This window comes from Ursus arctos, unplaced genomic scaffold (genome assembly GCF_023065955.2).
Source record: "Ursus arctos isolate Adak ecotype North America unplaced genomic scaffold, UrsArc2.0 scaffold_13, whole genome shotgun sequence".
In the NCBI taxonomy this organism is placed as follows: domain Eukaryota; kingdom Metazoa; phylum Chordata; class Mammalia; order Carnivora; family Ursidae; genus Ursus; species Ursus arctos.
The window spans coordinates 9,599,057-9,618,868 of NW_026622797.1; the positions used below are offsets into that span (position 1 = coordinate 9,599,057).

At 41.9% G+C, this 19,812-nt stretch overlaps 1 protein-coding gene across 2 annotated transcripts in view; it reads right to left on the reverse strand.

Annotated features, from left to right (window-relative positions):
- The window catches only part of SNX9 (sorting nexin 9), a 108,252-nt gene that overhangs the window by 23,392 nt on the left and 65,048 nt on the right, over positions 1–19,812 (reverse strand). For both annotated transcript variants that reach the window (XM_026505136.4, XM_057310922.1), the window contains 5 exons: positions 15,922–16,087; positions 13,805–13,955; positions 10,415–10,499; positions 8,008–8,133; positions 7,770–7,887 (listed from right to left, as the gene is read on the reverse strand). In XM_026505136.4, the coding sequence (XP_026360921.1) occupies positions 7,770–7,887; positions 8,008–8,133; positions 10,415–10,499; positions 13,805–13,955; positions 15,922–16,087 (646 nt within the window). The remainder of the gene's footprint in view (positions 1–7,769; positions 7,888–8,007; positions 8,134–10,414; positions 10,500–13,804; positions 13,956–15,921; positions 16,088–19,812) is intronic.

Genomic DNA, 19,812 nt, shown 5'->3' on the forward strand with positions numbered 1-19,812 from the left:
GGGGAGAGAAAATGGAATTTAAGAAGTAATTCTTACAAAGTGCATAAAATTTCTATATTTATAAACATGTGTCCCAATGCAATATAATCTCAGATATACAAACTTAAATTTAGTATTTATGAGAAGTAACTCAGGACTGTAGCTCTTTATTCCGTTTGGTTTTTTAAACTACTTCAGCCAAAAATAGGAAAAGCCATTTTTCTATGAATGCAGTAGTGAAAGCTACTATCTCAGAACTTATGACCATTCTAAAACATAGCTTAACAAGCCTGACATACAAATCATCAAGTAAACACTGAACATTTTTATAAGCCTACCAAATAAAACCACTATGAGTTAAAAGGTTTCTGGAGATGAAAGTTCTAGCTACAGGGGCGCCTGGGTGGCACAGCGGTTAAGCGTCTGCCTTCGGCTCAGGGCGTGATCCCGGCGTTATGGGATCGAGCCCCACATCAGGCTCCTCCGCTATGAGCTTGCTTCTTTCTCTCCCACTCCCCTTGCTTGTGTTCCCTCTCTCGCTGGCTGTCTCTATCTCTGTCAAATAAATAAATAAAAATTAAAAAAAAAAAAAAAAAAGAAAGTTCTAGCTACAGTGGAGTGAGGAAATCAGCTATTCCCATCCCTCCAAAACAATTTTAAAGCTAGACAGAACCCACCCAAAGTAAGTGTTTTGGAAATCAACCAAAGGCAAACAGCCATCTGAGAAGTGTTTATACTTGCAAAACTGCTGAACTTTACACAAGAAGAGTGGAAATCTGTGGCGTTCTGTCTGGCGTGGGGCTCCCATCTCCCATCGCCCCCTACTGCTCCTGGGCCTCCCCACCCTCTCCTCAGTTGACATGGAAGTTCTGCCGGTATAGACCAGGCTGTGAAGACTGGCTGCTGCAGGTCCCCTGGAGAGGTAAGAGGCTGGCCTGCCCTGGAGTGGGGGACATGCCCATGCTTGGTGGTGGTGGCAGGGACAATCCAGAGGCTGGTGAACACAAAGGCCCAATGGCTCCACTAGCCAATGTTGCATGGTTGGGTCAAGTATACTCCAGGCTGAGGCTGTGTGCAGAAACGGTGGAGGCCAGATGGGACCCAAGCCAGCCACACACGCCTTGCCAACTCTGAGGCTTCACACACTTGTAAAGAAGACCCACAAAAAAGTAAAAGCCAGGATAGCTAATTTGAAAATTATCTGAGCTTTGAATGTAGTCTCCTACCCAAAGATCCAACAGCAGAGGAGAGAAGCCTTAGTGGCTTGAGGCAGGCCTATCATTAAGCTACACAGACACAAGGCTGAACCCCAGGAAGCCAAACTTAGAAGAAAAAAACATAAAAATAATTGAACTTCAGGGAAGAGAGATTTCAGAGCCTAAGCAAGTTACTTACCAAACAAACAAGGTAGAGATAACAACCTTCAGAGGAAAAATTAGAATCGAGAATTGCTAAAATATATTCTCTGTTCAGTTTTCAAAAAAAAAAATTAAGAGATGTGTAAAGAAACAGCAAGGTATGACCCATACCGACAAAACAGTGGTCAAGAGAAACTCTCTAAATGTCTCTGGATGTTGAATTTAGCAGACAAAGCAGCTTCTAGAAATACATTCAAAGAACTAAAGAAAGTCATGTTTAAAAATGTAAAGAGAATTATGACATGGAATCAAAACAAAGATTCTCAAGAAAAAGACAGAACTTATAAAAAATTAAAATGAAAAGTTCAGAGTTGAAAATACAATAACTGAAATAAAAAATTCATTATAGGGAGTCAAATGCATATTCAAGATGGCGGAAGAAAGACTCTGTGAATCCGAAAATCAATAGAAGCTTTCTAATCTGAAGAACAGAGAGAAAAAAATGGAAGCACAATTGAACAGGGCCTTAAAAAACATAAAGCACACCAAGACACTGGTAATGGGAATCCCCAAAGGAGAAGAGAGATAGAAAAGAAAAAATATTTGAAGAAGTAAGAAGAAGGGGAAAGTTTCCCAAATTTGATGGAAAACTTTAACCTGTATTTCCAAGTCGTTCAACAAACCTGGGTAGGATAAATATGAAGATAACATGCCAAGATACAGCAATATCAAACTGCTGAAAGACAGAAACAAAATCTTGACAGCAGCAAGTGAAAAATGCCTCATGATGTATGGTGGGGTGTGTGTGTGTGTGTGTGTGCAGTCAACAGAACAGATTTGTCATCTGACACAATGGAGGTCAGAAGCAACGGAAGGACAAATTCATCATGCTGAAAAGAAAACTGTCAACCACGAATTCTAAAACCAGTACACCTATCCTTCAGAAATAAAGGCAAAACAAAGATATTCCCAGATACACAAAGATGAGAGAATTAACTGGTAGCAGACTTATATTAAAGAAATATTAGAGGAAGTCCTTCAGGCTAAAAGGAAATTACCCAAATTCACAGAGAGAAATAAAGAGCACCAAACATAAAAGATGTACTTTTTCTCATTTCTTCTCTTAACTTCCTTAAAAGACATAAGATTGTAGAAAGCAGTAATTATCATACCATACTGTTCGATTTATAACAGATACAAAATATATGATGATAGGAGCATAAAGAGAGAGGGGAAACAGCTATACTGGAGAAAAGTTTCTATGAATTTTGCTAGAATTATTAATATGAAGTGCATTGTGACAATACGGAAAGATGCATATTGCATCCACTGAAGCAACCACTAAGAAAATAATTTTTAAAAATTAGTGGAAAAAGGAGAGGAATTAAAAGAGCACATTAGAAAATATTTAACACAAGAGAAAGGCAGTAAAGGAGGAAGAGAGGAACAAACAAGACACATAGAAATTATCAAAATGGCAAATGTAAATCTAACTGGGTTAATAATAAATATGAGTTGTCCAAAAACTCTAATCAAAATGTAGAGGTTTCCAGACTTGATAATATCAAACAGCAGGCGCCAATAATGTTGTCAACAAGAGATACAGATTCAAAGACAGCCTGAAAGTAAAAGATGGGAAAAGATATGCCTTGCACACAGTAACCATAAGAGAACTGCAGTGACTATATTAATATCAGACAAAATAGATTTTAGCACAAGAAATTTTACTAGAGACAAAAGGACACATTTCATAATTATAAAAGAGCCACTACATCAGGCAGATGTAACAATTACAAACTGTATGTATATCAGTCAAAGTCCCAGCATGATTACAGTTATCTACAAACTGACTCAAATTTATATGGAAAGGCAAATGAAAAATAGTCCAAAACTATTCTGAAAAAGAACCATGTTGGAGGATTTATACTACCTGATTTAAAGATTTACTAATCAAGGCAGTGTGGTATTGGCAGTAAGGATGGACGCATAAATCAATAGAACAGAATACAGTCCAGAAATAAAACCACATAAATATGTTCAATTGATTTTTGACAAAATGCAAAGGAAATTCAACAGAGAATACTCTTTTCAACAGATGGTGCTAGAACTACTGGATACCCAGACGCGTAACATAAAGCTCTGCCTTATCCTAACCTCACCCCTCACACAAACACCAACTCAGAACGCATCTAAAACTACCAAACTTTCTGGAGAAAATATTACTAGGAACTTGGGTCAGGCCAAGAGGTTTTCGTCATGATATCTGAAGCAAAATCCATAAAAGAAACAACTGGTACTTTGAACTTCGTTAAAATTAAAAGCTTTTGTTATGCAAAAGACGCTGCTGAGAGTAAGGCAAGCCATGCATGGGACAAATTATTTGCAAATCACATTATTTGACAGAAGACTTGTTTCCAGAATATAAAGATTTCTCAGAATTCAATAATGAGAAAACAACCTAATGAGAAATGGGCAAAAGATCTAAACAGACACGTCACCAAAGAAAATCTATGGAAGGCAAATGAGCACATGAAAAGACGCTCAACACCACTAGCTACAAGGGAAATGGAAATGAAAACCATGTTGAGGTACTACGACAGACCTAACAGATTTGTTACAACAGAGAAAGACTGACACTATCAGAAAGTGCAAGTAAGGATGTGGAGCCCCCGACATTCTCATCCACTGCTGGTGGGGATTCCAAAATGGTATGGCCACTCTGGAAAACAGCCCGGCAATTTCTTAAACACGGAACACATAGCTGCCAAATGACCCTGTCATTCCACCCTTAGGTATTCACCCAAGAGCAATGGTAACTTACGTTCATACAAAAACTTGTATGCAAATACTTCTAGCAGCTTTATGTATAAACGCCCCTAACCGGAAACCCAAATGTCTTCCAACGAGTGAACAGATACCCAAACTACGGAAACTACTGATCCACACAAGATGCAGAATTTCAAATGCACAAGGCCAACAGAAAGCAGCCACAACCAGAAGACTCCACACTGGATGCTTCCATTTTTTTTTTTTTTTTTTTTTAGAACCAGCTTCTGGTTTCATCGATCTGTTTTACTGGTTTTTTTAGTTTCTATTTCAATTACTTCTGCTCTGTATTATTTCCTTTTTTCTACTGGTTTGGGGCTTTTTTTTTTTTTTTTCTTTTTCTTTCCTAGCCCCTTTAGGTGTAAGGTTAGGTTGTTTGAGATTTTTCTTGCTTCTTGAGGTAGGTCTATATGCTTTCCATTTAAAATGATATTCTGGAAAAGGCAAGTTGTAGAGACAAAGAGCCCATCAGTGTGTCACGGGCTGAACAGAGGAGCAGCCCCAGGGGACGTGGGGAAGTGATGGAACTTCCTGTACCTTGAATACAGCAGTCGTTGTAGACTGGACCGGTAGTTGTCAAAACTCTTAAAACTACCCACTCCAAAAGGAGTGAATTTACTGTACAGAAGTTTACAAGTAAATTTAAAGAACTGCAGCCTGGCCTTTCCTTTAGAAATTACCAGTACAAATAAGCACAAATTTCTTTTAAAGAGAAGAGCCCTACAGATCCACACAGCAAAAACTCATCACCTAAAAGATGTCACTTGGACAGCACGCAGGGTCTAGACACTTCCTGTATATTAAAACACTTCAATTTTTGCACTTCCTAGGAGTAGAGATTAAGTGCTACAGAAGCTTAAACTATGAAGAAACAAAGTCTCACCCCTTGGAAAGAAGATGACCCATCTCCTGGGCAGAAAAGACCAAGTCAGCATGAACCTGGGTTATACTGTATTCTCCATCAGGAGAAAGTGAAGTTTATAACCTACTCACTGACTAAAATTATTTAACTAATGAGTGAATGATTCTTATTCCTCCTGAAAATTTTCTGACATTGCTGGCTTATTTCCAAACTCTGGCTTAGACTGTTATTTTGTGCTCATTAGGATTTTCCTACCAGGTTCCAGAGAATTAGAAAGAAGGTCAGGGGAGAGGGACTTCCGATTCCCCATTTTCAACAAACCTTAGGTTTTCACCAAGTATGTGAGTATACCAGTTTGTACCCAGGAATAAAACCAGATTCATTCAATATTATTTCACAAAGAACAAAATCTATCAATAAATAAAAAATGTTAGCTGTAAGCTTCTCATGGATTGATTATCAAGTCCACAGAAATATCATGACATCATCTCCTTGGCATTCCTTTCTCTTTTCTCCAGGATGTAAGTGAGAGGCCAGTTTATATAATAATGATCTTGTGGGGACCACAGGCAGGAGGCAAACGAGAAAAGGGAGAAATAAAGTGGCTTCTGTGCTTTTCGGTTTCCTCGGCACATATCCCAGTCAGTGAATCAAAGCTCAACTTTCTTCAGACTGAGCGGCTGTTGCTTTCTCGCTTTTCTATGACACCCCCCTGGCTTCGGGCCTGCACTTAAAAATCAAACCTTCATATGGCTGGGGGGGGGGGGAGGGGGGAACTGTGACTCTATGATGCTTTAAAATAGCACCGAGTTATCTTGATCCAGAAGAGACAACGTATTAAAGCCTAAAAGAGGAGAAATCCCTAGACCCCTCAAGTAGCTCATCAGTCTGTTTATTTAGACACCATGAAGCACATTGTGCTAATCAAGCTGACGGAGGAGAATATAAAATTCAGGAAACAGATGGAAATCTGAAAACAAGGAGAAAGGCAGAACTGAAGTTTTCATGGAAATCAATTTAAATTTGTAAAAGGAAAGCTGTGATTTCAAACAGTAAGGAGGGACGGTGAGTATCTGAACCGGGGGGGGGGGGGGCACGGTGACCCCTCGGGGTGGGAGGAAGCAGCGAGCAGTCTACGCCAACCCGGCCGCCCTGCCGCAGCCTCCACTCAGCCGCCCTGGCTCCACGAGGGGCACGTCACCCCAGGTGACGGCCAGGCTGTGTTAGCCACTGGGCAACGCAGCCCCACGCTCCACTCAGCTATGCCCAGTTTGAAATTTTTGAAGTTTTCCAAAAAAAAAAAAAAAAAAAAAAAAGTCACAATCAAAACAACTTCTTTAAAAACAACTTTTCATCTCCTCAAAAAATTTCAGAGAAACCTAAACATACAGCGAAGTAAAGCACAAAGTCAAGCTTTAAGGAGCGTGACCTTAGCCTAAGGTAACTCGTTCTAGCTCAGGACTAGTTGAGGAACGTTGCGTAAGTTCACAGAGCAAGCTCTGGAAACAGACTCCAAGTCCTGTTCCAGCAGCGTGGAGCTCAGCCTGCTGATTGGCTCTGACACGAGGGCGTGCGCGAGCAGTGCGCAGGGGACACCCGGCCGGCCGGGACACCCGTCTCCAAGCCACTGAAAGCGTCTAGAGCTGGCTCCGACATCTGGCTGCTGGACTCCCCGTCCCTTTCTAACTACCCACCTGCTGAGTGAGGACCGAGCCCTCTTCATATTCCGTGACCCCCAGGAAAGAAGCCTTCCTTCACGGATTCCACGCGTCCTCCCACTGGGCTCAGGTCAGCCCTTCGAGGTCTCTCTTCCTTCGAGGCCTCTCTTCCTTCGAGGCCTCTCTAGAGCTGACATTTTAGGCCTTACTTTCATCTTTGATCCTTTCTTTTCTACACTTACTGGTTTCATTTAGCTGTGAATTTTCTAGCCACACACTAAAACTCTAGTCTTCAGTAAAGCTCAACTTCTTCACACACTTTTATTCCAAGACAAACACACTGAGTTCTGAGTATTGATATTCCAGGTGCTATACTAGGCTGGGAACTTAAAAAAAAAAAATCAGTGACAGTTCTCAAAGCAGACAGACACATACTCTCTGCACAGTTACAAGGGGCTTTGGTAGCACCGTGACTTGTCTACCAGAGGATCATGTGAGGCAGGGGGAGCAAGGGAAATAAGACACTTTAAATAAGTAAGAAACAGGACAGAGTCATAATCAATGATAAACAAAAGCATTTAAATATTAATAGTCACCAAAAAAACTGAGTGGAAAACTTGGCAACTTCTTACGTTAATCCTTAGAGGCTCTGGCTTCTACATCTGATGCTTCCACATTTCTAACGAAAGCAACACGGCTGGACTGCATGATACCATTTGGATCATACATTTTTATTTCCATTTCAGGCTATTTGGATCATTTCTATTTTCTCAGGTGTCATGTTTCACATTTAAAGAATTCACATATTTTACAGGAAATCGTGTAGCAAGGACACAATGACTTCGCTAGAACTTAAGATACATACACAAGAACTCTGATAGAAAATTTTATGGAACTTTCTGATCAGGTGTTTAGGTAACTTACAAATACATGTACAGTACATGCAGATGTACAGTATTTAGCCACCGTTTCCAAACTCATACATCTTGTTCTTCCAGAATATGGAAAATGTCATTACTGATTTACATTAAGACAGATGCTCTAACCGCTGTCTTGTTACTTGTCCTGAGTCTCACGCACACTCACCTGTGACTTGCTTATCTGGAAGAGAAGGGATCGGAATGGCTGACCCAAACTTAACCAGGAGACGTTCATATAACCAGTCAAAGTGCTTATACCTGTGGTTTACAGATCGATTAGTGTTCTACAATATAAGGGAAAGAGGAGAAAACGTTATCAATGCCAACTATGGAAAATGAAGAAAAAAGCAAATTTTAGCTAGGAATGCAAGCACGATTCTGTTTTTGATAACTTAGATACTTACAGTAGGTGTCAACTGATATTCAATGTAGCTCTTTAGACCGTACATTTTGGAGCCTTTCCTGGGATCCGCTACCAAACAGTCAAACGTAGAGGTAGGATAAACCCACATTGGGCCATAATCTCCAACCTACACACGTTTCAGGGAGAGTTAATTTTGTTACACGGAAAAACAGTCAATATATTTGATATAAATCATCAACTGATTCTTTTTAGGACTACAAGTCCTTTGGAGAGTCACTCTTGCTCTTCTCTGAGAAGTTCTATAAATGCTCTGTGTTCTTGATAAGGTTATATTTAAAGACACACTTGCTAGGACCAACCCTTCTGCTCCCCATGTGGGTGGGCATCTCGGGCCACGGAGAAGAGATGTCTGTCTCCCTCTCCTCCCCGGGAGTGCAGGATGGAGCACAACTTCCCTCTCTCTAGTCCAGTTGTCTTAGTTATATGTGATGAAGGGCTAGTTGTAAAAAATTTCCAATCTATCACAGACTGATATTTTTGTGCAATATAAAATTACACACCTGGATGTCTTGATAATGTCAAACTTCCCTCAAACTTTTTTTTTTTTTAAATATTTTATTTATTTATTTGACAGAGAGAGCGAGCCAGCGAGAGAGGGAACACAAGCAGGGGGAGTGGGAGAGGAAGAAGCAGGCTCCCAGTGCAGGAGCCTGATGCGGGGCTCGATCCCAGAACACCGGGATCACGCCCTGAGCCGAAGGCAGACGCTTAACGACTGCGCCACTCAGGCGCCCTGCCCTCAAACTTTCTCAATGCTTATTTTCACTTTCTGTATACTTAGTCCTAATTCTTTTTAAAGGTAGAAGGAAGAAAATGTGGGAAGGGGTAAGAAAACTCGGAGGTTATGAGGTCAGGGAGGAGACCAGGGCCCAAACGATTTTACTAAGGGACTAAAGAGAAGATCTTTATGATAAGCTACTCTGACTCCTCAAGAGGGAGCCCAGATGCAGAAAACCCTGAAAGCTAGAGAGCAGGAGCCTCTGGGGAACTTCCCTCAGTGACCGGGACCAAGAGAGGCCAGTCTGATCAACCAGGGCCCAAGATCCAGGGGCTCACATTTTATTAGTGGGCAGGGTTACTGCGCCTTAAGAGCAAAGAACCACATATCTGCTTTCTCTTGGTTTTCTGAAGATCTGAAGGCATTATCCCTCAGCTTTCCTTTCCGTGCAAGGAGCCTGCGCAGGCGGGCTTGCTTACGCGGTCCGTGGCCGGGTCTACGTAACACTTACGGGACAGCTCCGACGCTGGGGTGCTTTAGCTACAACACTGTCGGCGCCTGTGATAAAGTCCACTTTGAGGGCTTTTAGTCCTGCACGGTTTTAAACTTAGTGAAAAGAACAATAATCCATGCTCAGTATTTACTAAAAAGTCTGAAGAAAAAAATTCAAAAATTAAGATAATCTTTAACCCCTCAGAAGATAATTACCCCAAATTTGCTTTGAGGGGAAAAAGGAGGAAAGGGGCTCTTGGTCACAGCCCTTTTTTCTGGAGTTTCTAAGATTTCAAGCTTTTCAAAGATGTAGGAACAAGTAATAATAATTTTAAAAATCCAGTATCATTTTTGCATTTTATCAAGTTTCCCAGGACCTAGAGATTATGGAATAAGACCAGATGTTTCCTCATCCTTATTTGGGCCTATGGTGATTACACTTAAGACTCTCCCCCAACCCTGTGCCCATCCTACAGTTAGAGGGTTGTCTATAGGGTCAAAAGATAGCCAGAGTTCTCTTCTCCAGAATTCATCTGGAAATGTAACACTAGATAATGCTTATTAGGCAGAAAATCTATCAGCAATCAACATTCGGGTGAAACCAGAGAGCCTGTGTCTTGTTATATGTTATGTTACGTAATAATCAAGTTATTCTAAGAGAGATTCTTCATGGTGTCACTAACGCCTAGCTTTTATTTGCTCGCTCCTTATGGTGACGCGACAGCTGGTTTAGTGGAGGAAAGACTGTTACCAGCGGAGCGGAAAGGGCCTCTTGCTTGGATAATATGCATGTACTTTGCCAGGGTAGAAACCTAAATATCTGAATTGGGTTTATAAGCTAAATATACAGAGTTAGTAGGAAGACAGCATGGAAAAGATACTTCAACACACTTTAGAGAAGGAAAATTATTAAAAGAATATATACTATAAATGTGGTTGGTTCAATTACTAATAGTCTTAGAGGTAAAAATTAAAAAATTTCTAAATATAACGACAGGCATTACTTTATGCTAATTACCTTTAGTACTCTTACAATACTAATACATATCGTCAGTTATTTGGAGCATTAAATGTGTTAAAAATACCCTGCAGAAAACTAATAACCCTCTTAGCTTTAAGGTATTATAAAAGAGCTTAATTAGAAACAAAGCAAACAAACAAATATGAACAAACTTACAATGATAGGAATTTTCTCTTTGGGTTTTGCTAGTTGCTTGGCCAACAAATACTGTTCCATTCCAGGTTTTGCAAATCCAGGAAATCTAGTCATGAAGATGAACGCCCGTGAGCCTTCTGTCTTTCCTTATAGAATTCTGCAACTCTCGTCCACATTTACTTAATACAACAGTTTCAACCTTGTTCTGCCTTTCAGATGTACCAGGACTAGGAAACTGGTAAATGAAACCTAACGTAATCAGATTGTTCAATGGCCAATTAGTCATTTAATTAAGCTTTATCTGGTAAGAGAACAGTTTGACTCCAGAAGGTGTGATATTTATGGGTACTCCATTTGCTTAACTGGATTGGAAACACTCTATCACCCCACGAAGAGTGAAGGGCAGCCTAGAAAATTGTCCCCCAGGGCACGGGGGGAGAAGCAGAGCCATTTGAGTTGAACGCATGGAGCGGTGGCCACACGCCAGCACTCCTATATCCAAATTAAAGCTGCCTTTCAACATACTCCCTCCAGGAGGCCACAATTATCCCAAAGAAGCTGTCTGTTCATAAGCACTTGTGCCATTTTCTTTTAGAATCGTCTTCAGAACTGGCTTATGAGACACAAAAGAAAACCAGTCTTCTCCTTAGTAAAGAGACCCCAAACATTCTAAAATTGAAGAAAAGCTGGAATAAACATACAGCCATCCAGAGCATTACCTCTAAAGAGGACAAGATTAATCTGGGTTTTAGAATTTCTTTTAATAACCAGGAAAAAAAAAATCCTCAGAAAGCAAAATACCTACAATAGAAAAAGAAATATTATTCCTACAAAAAAACCAGCTACTCTACCATTTCATTCATATACCAAATTAAAGGCCAATGTGATGGTCTCAGGGGCCTGTCTTTTCCTTCATCCTCACATGACTTACCTCAATCCTCTTTCCCTAGACATTCTTTAAACACAGTTCATACAAGACAGAACAGAGAGGGGTCTAGGAGCTGGATGGTCTTGGGTTTGAATTCCAACTCCAACAATTACTAGCTATGTGACCTTTAGAGCTCCAGTCTCCTTGTGTGAAGAATGGGACCAGTACGACCTGCCTTTTAAGATGATAAGGAAATTAAAGAAATGAGGGAATTAAATGAAAGAGTTACATAAAGAGCCTAGTATATATATTCATAAATTAAAGTTATCTCTAATTATGCCATCATCTCTTTGAAAGTATTCCCCACAGCCTCAGGTACAGTTCTCTCTGGGCTTCTTCAACATTCTGAGCCTACTTCTGCTATATAATTTATCATGGTTAATCACCATAATCCATTTACACATTACAGGAGACTAAAAGTACCTTAGAGAAAGTATTTGTATTTCCAGGAACTAGAGGAGTTACGGGAAAACACTAAATGCTTAATGGACTAATCTGGAACAGTTTTATTAAAGAACCTATACTTTTGCTAGAAAATATTGATGGAAAAATGTGGGGATTACACAGAGTGACAAGTCCTTGACTAGACTGTAATCTCCTGAATGCACAGGTCCCATTTCACATCTCCTTTGGTATTCTTACGGTTCACAGCAAACCTCTAGGGCCTACTCATTTAATACGTACTGAACAGCAGTGCAATTTTTAATTCTTTCAGTATTATCAAGACGGATTCTTATAATGCTCGAGTACACTTAAATTTCTAATCTCCTCTAGCATAAGGTTTATGTTCCATGACTGGAATACAGCTGTCATAGAAAATGGATTAACTGCTGAAAAATGTTAATACTTCAAAAAATTTTTACGACTGTTATAAGTGAGTCATTTATATATCCATCTAGTTAAATAATAATAATAAAAAAGAACCATAGGATTTTAAACAGCTTTCAGCACCAGAGATAGACAGCGGGATGCCTCAGAGGTTCCGGGTCAAATTAGGGCTCCTCTGATTTGGTTTCAGCCAGAACTGAAACTTTCGAGTAGAGAGAATTTTAAATTAAAGCCAGCCCCTTCACTTCAGAGATGCAGAAACTGAGACTCAAAGGGGTCACCCCACTTCCCCAAGATCATACAGCAGAGGAGAGCAGGACAGCGTGGGGCACGGGGAGGTAAGGGAAAGCAGGGTCAGGTGCCTGGGCACAAGGCAGAGCCTCCCTAACCAGCCAGGAACGCTCGGCCACACACGGGCTGCAGTCTGTGCTTCTCATTGTCAAAATGGGGCTGAGAGATACTTCATGGTAGTTTCGATGAGCTAGTATCTAGGTTTAAAGAACATGCTAGTTTGCATCACTGCAGACTACACTGAGAACTTCACCTTCCACTGTAAGAAATAGGATAGAGTCAATATGAATTTATTATGCATGCAATTGAGCATGAAAATACATAACGGAAGAAAGTGGACAGAGAAGTAGGAAGAACATGTCGCTAAAAGCCAGCTCATCTAATCACCTGATGCTACGTAAACATACTGAGGGGAACCGGTGTGACTCAGACTTCCGTGAGTAGATCTAGACCTAGACCTTGTCATCCAGGTACACAGCAAACATTCTGTTCACCACTGTTTCCAGACAAAGATTTAACATTCTTCCCTGCTTTGAATCATGGACTTGGAACACGGAGAAACAGTGGTAGTAATTTTAGAAAAACTCTACTAAGCACACTGCTGTAAGAAGAGTATTTGAGGGTTCCTAGAGAAATCATAAATTGTGTCTCCTTCGAGCTCTACTGTGTGAACTGCAGACTCACACAGGACTGTCCCCCGGGGAATCCCAGGGTGCTCTGTCCACACTCACCCCCTCCCACAGGCTTCCCTGTCGGACACTGTACCTACAAGGACTGTTGCCAACTCTTGTGGTTTTAAATCTCAGAGAAATCTAAGTGAAAACAAAGCCTTACAACATACTAGGCATAGGAGCTGAGAGACTGAGGGGCTGACTGGGATCCTGACTAGATCACTTCCACCTGCGCAAGCCTGGACACTCACGTAACGTCTCCGGCTTCAGTTCTTCCCACAGTGAAACAGAGTCTGTGTACCACAAACGGGTACGAGGGTCACATGCCAGCGCATGGGACCCACTCTGCACAACGCCTGGCCCACAGTAAGTGATCAACAAACAGGAAAACATTTAAAGGAGAGTTACTATTATTTTTTTTTTTTTAGCTTCCCTGTGACGTCAGCAGTGAGACCTCAATGTGCCACGGAGTTGACAGAGGTATAAACAGTGTTTGGCAGATCATTAAACAGAACAAATATTTCACTTTAAAAATGAAAAAAAAATTCTTTCAATAAGCTTCTAAAGCTAAGATCCAAACAGAAATGATCAAATGACACCCCAAACTTCACAGATACTGAAAAGAGGAAAGCCTCCTTGAGCCTCCCGTCCGCCTGCGTGGAGCTCGCGCTCCCCGACGCCCTTTCCACCTACTTGTTGAGGGGCAGCTTCATGGACGAGGCGGCGGCTCGGCTGTTGCCCCGCTGAGCACCCCCGGCTTCGGCCGACTCCGAATCCTTGAAGTAGGGAGCGGCCGACTTGGGGTCGTCCCAGTCTTCGTCCCACTCGTCGTCATCACCGGTGGCTAGGGGTGGGCACAGAAGATCGCCAGAGGAGAAAAACAAAATAAAAATGAGACGACCTCATTTTCTGATAGTGACTAGTGACTGCGTTAGCCAATCAAAACAAAAGGAGAGACGTGTGGCACGGGATCGTAACGCAGACGTGCAGTGCGGGCTCTCCAGTCAGTGCCAGGGCTCCAACCCGGGTCCGCCTCTTAGTGCAACAGACAAGGCGGAAATGAGGAGACTGTCGGTGTAAGTAGCTTCAGGTAAGTGCAGACTAGGAGCAGCTCCTCGAGACACAAGCCAAGGCCGGCACACAACTCCCGCTTTATAAACTCGCCAACTGGCAGATCGAATACCCTTTCAGTCACATATATTGGGGAGGAAGGATGAAGGGCAGATAACGGATCTTTGAAAAGGAATTCTTTTTTTTTTTTTTTAAAGATTTTATTTATTTTTTAGAGAGAGTGAGCGAGCAAGCATGTGCGTGCACAAGCAGGGGGAGTGGCAGGCGGAGGGAGAAGCAGGCTCCCTGCTGAGCAAGAAGCCCGATGTGGGACTCAATCCCAGGACCCTGGGATCATGACCTGAGCGGACGCTTAACTGACTGGGCCACCCAGGCCTCCCAGGAATTCTTTTTTTTTTTTTTTTTTTTTTTTTAAAGATTTTATTTATTTATTCGACAGAGATAGAGACAGCCAGCGAGAGAGGGAACACAAGCAGGGGGAGTGGGAGAAGAAGAAGCAGGCTCATAGCAGAGGAGCCTGATGTGGGGCTCGATCCCGTAACACCAGGATCACGCCCTGAGCCGAAGGCAGACGCTTAACCGCTGTGCCACCCAGGCGCCCCTCCCAGGAATTCTTTAACACCAATGATAATACAGGTGAGGGGAGGAGGAAGGGGAAGAGAAGAAATCAGACAAGGGGGTGTTAACAGTACCTACAGCCTCCTATTCGAACAGAGGTCTCCATCTGTACATCCGCTGCTGCCAGCTTTCCCCCCTCCTTCCTCCTCCTGCCGTCTGGGCCTCTGTCTCCCACCCTGATGGCCTCACATGTCCTTTTACTATTAGGCAGAAAAATGCCCTGGGAAGTCTGCCTTAGGGGGGCCACCAAGAGAAGCCAAGAGACAAATGCCAAAATGAAAACAAAAAAGAATAGAATGTACTAGAAGGATGTGGGCCGAGCTGGTACAGAACTAGGGGTCAGCTGTCAGGTCACAGCCCTTCCACTGGCCTGTGGCTCCTGGGCTACGAGTGGGAACCTGAGCCCTTCATGCCCTCTGCGTACAAGTCCCGACACTAGCACATTCGATTCTCCGTGTGATGTGCTCATACATGGGTCATAAAAAAATGAGGGGCGGATCTCTTTTTATTTAATTTCAGAACAGACATAAATACCCTTTTTCTTAATTCCCAAATTGTTTCCCCGTCTACAAGTTCCTCTTTTGCCTCTGTATTTCCATTAAAACAGGTAGTTAAGGAAAAGAAAAAAACCGTAAAGTCAGAAGTCATAAACGAGCAGGTGATAAATCATACTCGATCTGTACACACATTTTTTGGGGCCTAAGGTTTTAAAACAAATATGTGTCAGCTGCTAAGATTTTAAAGTGGGAAGATGACACTAAAACGGAGATGGCCAGTCTCTGTCACCATGGAGGACCAGGACTATGAACTGGGTCTCCTGCAATGGCATCAATCTGCCGGCGACAGGAGGGCTGCCCCTTCCATCTCCTGCGGCCACGGGACCTCTGCTCTCCTGCCTTATGAACCTGGCCCCGGCAAGCGTTCGAGACTCTGCGACAGATCATGGAGCTGGGACTAGAGATTATAATTAACGACTACCCACATTTGGGTCCAGAAATCTAGGTTTGCTATTAGTGACAAGAGCACCTGAGAGCGCTCCTTTGATTAAATTCTATTTTTAACCTGGATGCCCTCCCCACTTTCCGGGGGGGCCCGATCACCAGCAGAGCCCTCCTCCTCACCTGGTCCTTGGTAGGCCTGCGGGTGACCAAAGGCAGTGTCCCAGTTATTGGAGGTGTTTCTTTGGGCTGCGGCCCCCTCTGTCTTGGCCCCCCAGCCATCCGTGCTGTCCCAGTTTCCAGATTTGGAAGCACTCCAGGCTGACCAGGGGTCACTGCCACTGCTGACCTGTTGTTAGGGGTAAAGAAAGGAGAAAGAATATTTGTGACTTCTCGAAAGCATTACTCAATTCAGGAGGAACCACATAACAACAGAATATAGTAGGGCTGCTAAAAAAAGAATATGCCCTTTAAAAAAATATGCCTGCCACTCATTCTCTCTAGACAAGTACTTCTATATACTTCATCAAACATCCCGTGCACAGAGGTCCTTTTACATTTGCACTCTGCACTTGTGTTCGGTTTTTTTTTTGTTTTTTGTTTTGTTTTTTTACTTTGTGGCCTGACACGTTCTCTGTGGTCCATCAGCACGTACAGGTGACATGGTCGTCCCCGTGGCTCTGTGTCCTTCAACCACATTTAACTCCCATAGCTCCACCAGCATATGCTGATGCTCACGTAGCGTGTGGTCCATGTTTTGCTACCGTAAATAATGCTGCAGTGCACTCCTTGTACATCCTTCCCCACGTGTCCAATACAACTACGTGAAATCCCCAGAAGAGAAACTGGTGTGCTAATGAGAATGGGCTTTTTCAGCTGATAGATTTTGTCAAGCTGCTTTCCAAAGAGACTGTACAGTTCCATTCGACAGTTCCATTCCTACGCTCCCACCGCCTTGCCAACGGGTTCTGCCACGCATAAAAGGGGCTGCCATACTCCAAATTAATTTTCAAATATTTTTTCCCATTATTCCTTTAAGTAATTTTATAGCTCAATTATTAGTAACATAAATAAAATTTTGGAAAAGGCAATACATGACACCTGATTTCAAGGACTGTTAACAGTGAGAAAACCTGCAGCCCACTTCTCACCCTGCACCGCCCACTTGAGGCAACCACAGTTTTCTGGGTTTTATTTCCTTGATTTTAAAACTTTAAATCTTTGATTTGCCTGGAATTTACTTTGGTGGAGGAAATAATGTGGGAATCTGACTTAATTTTTTCTTGTAGTCAGTCTGTTGGCCTAACACCATTTACTGAAAAATCCATCTTTCCCCCACTGAACTGAAATTTCACCTTACTCGTATGCTGGACTTGGGCCTATTTCTGGACTTTCTTGTCTCCTAGGAATCCATTTGTACAAGTACCAAGTGACTTGTGAGCCCACTAGATAGAAGAGCATTAGTACTTTAGCATAAATCTTTTATCGGTTTATTTTTACACATGAACTTTAGCATCAGCTTAATATTTTAAAAGTAAAACAATCCAGGGGGGCCTGGGTAGCTCAGCTGGTCAAACATCTGCCTCTGGCTCAGGTCATGATCCCAGGGTCCTGGGATTGAGCCCCATGTCGGGCTCTCTGCTCGGCAGGAGCCTGCTTCTCCCTCTCCCTGCCGCTCCCCCCTGCTTGTGCTCTGTCAAAGATAAATAAAATCTTTAAAAAATAAAAAAATAAAATAAAAAAAGTAAAACAGTCTAAACTTTTGCATTAGAATGTCAAATTTTGAAAAATGTGTTGATTTTCACCTGTATTACCTTAAACTTACAGATAAATTCAGGGAAAACATATAGTGCCTTTAAAAAAACAAACACTTTCAATCTTGAATCTCTTTATCTAAGAACATGGAATAGCACAATTTCCCCTTTGAGTCATCTTTCACACACACACACACACACACACACACACACAAAAAACCCCAAAAAACAAAAAAAGAACGGGTGTTAGTTAAAAAAAAGAAAAAAAAGAACAAAAGAAAGAGAGGGGAATTTGCAAGAAAGTTACCCAAACTGTCTAATATATTTAATGTTCTAGAATACTATCGTGGTTGGCCTTTTTTTTTTTTTTTTAATTCTTCACTGACAGACACACCAGAACCATAGAAAATGGAGTGCAGGTATGATTCCATTCAAACATCTCTTATACCTTCAAGAAAAAGGGTGAAGTTACTAGGGATTTTGCTCTAGGTCAAATATTAACAGCAGAAGGACATTTCATCCAGATGCCTGTGACTTTCTCGGATATGCAGCTTACCTGGCGATACGAGGCGCTCTAGAATGTACTATAAAAGAAGGCAGTCGTGCGAAGGGCCTGACATGCACGCCTCATTTAGGGGAATCCCTTCCTCTCTGGTTTTAAGGAGGGGAGTTATACTCAACAATATATACTCTGTGCCCTCCAAACTCTAAACTACGAGGTTTTATTTTCAGAATAAGAACTTCAAAAAGTACAGAAATTTTGGATATAAGAGGGCAGGAAGTACAGACATTCATTTGTCTCGTATTTCCATCAAGTCCTGACTGAGTGGGCCACACAAAGAAAATGACAGGCTGGGGGCGGCACAGTCAGGGGCACGGCTTCTGGTCAGGCTGCCAGGCTGAAATTCTGGCTCTGCCTCTTTCCAGCTGGGAAACCTCAGGCTAGAATTCGAAAGCAGGCAGCCTGCATCAGATTCAGAAAGGCTGGTGGGAGTTACATGAAGGAAACTGAAAAGGAACAGAGGGTTATAACATAGGACAGGAAGAGGGAAGCTCAGCATTGCCGTGACAGTAAGACTATAAATGTTAGCAGAGAAAGATTTTCATCGACATCTGGGATAATCATGTGAACTATTCGGGGCAAGTATCCTTTAAAAAAAAAAAAAAAAAGACAGTTCCTTTGAAAACTACTGTGTTTAAATGAAAACACTAATTTGAAAAGATACATGCACCCCTATGTTTACTGCGGCATTATTTACAAGAGCCATTATTTACAAGAGCTCACGTGGTCACCATAGATGAATGGATAAAGACCACACACACATACACACACACGAATATTACTCAGCCATAAAAAAGAATGTTTTTGCCATCTGAACAACATGGATGGACCTTAACATAATACTAAGTGAATTAAGTCAGAGAAAGACAAATACCATATGATTTCACACATATACAGAATTTAAGGGAAAAGAAAATTAACAAAGGGAAAAAGAGACAAAGAAAAAAAGACTCTTAAATACAAAGAACAAACTGGTGGTTACCAGAGGGGAGGTGGGTGAGCCATGTGAAGGGGATTAAGAGTATACTTATCAAGATGAACACTAGGAAATGCACAGAATTGCTGAATCATTGTATCTGAAACTAAAATAACACTTCATGCAAATTATACTTAAATTTAAAAATAAATCAATGAAATTTATAAGAAATTTATTAAAAATTTAATTTGGGTAAAAAGAAATAAAACTTTGTTCATACATTGCTTGTAGTAATTCCTACGTTATTTCGTCACCTATATGATCTCAGCTCCTACCTAGGTTATAAAATCCTTGTAGGCACATCTAGTAATTATCTGCTTCTTTGTTGTTTTTCCTGGGACATGCTATCTTGTTTCAAGGTGACTCCTGCTGATAAATCTTTCAAAGCCTGGCCCACTGGACATCTCTCCAGCTTTGATCACTGACCTCTCTCTCTCACTCTCAGATGGCCTTTACTGACTTCCAGGGCCCCTCCTCTACTACCAACAACTAGTAACCAGCTTACACAGTCTGTCTCGTTCTTTCTCTGAACCCCCCTTGCCATGCATTGGCCTCTGACTTCTCTGTTTCCAACCCCCAATATCCCTTCTTGGGGCATTTGGCACTACATTTTCTGGGTGCTAGATGCCAGCCCAACCACTCCTGTAACAACCTGCTACGATGACCTGGTTTAATGACTCTGTGGCCTCTGACTCCTTTGCCCTCAATCCCAGTAACCCTTGTGCCCCCTCCCCACCCCCAAATGCAGGCATTTGGCCAAACAACCCATTCTGCTCCTGAGC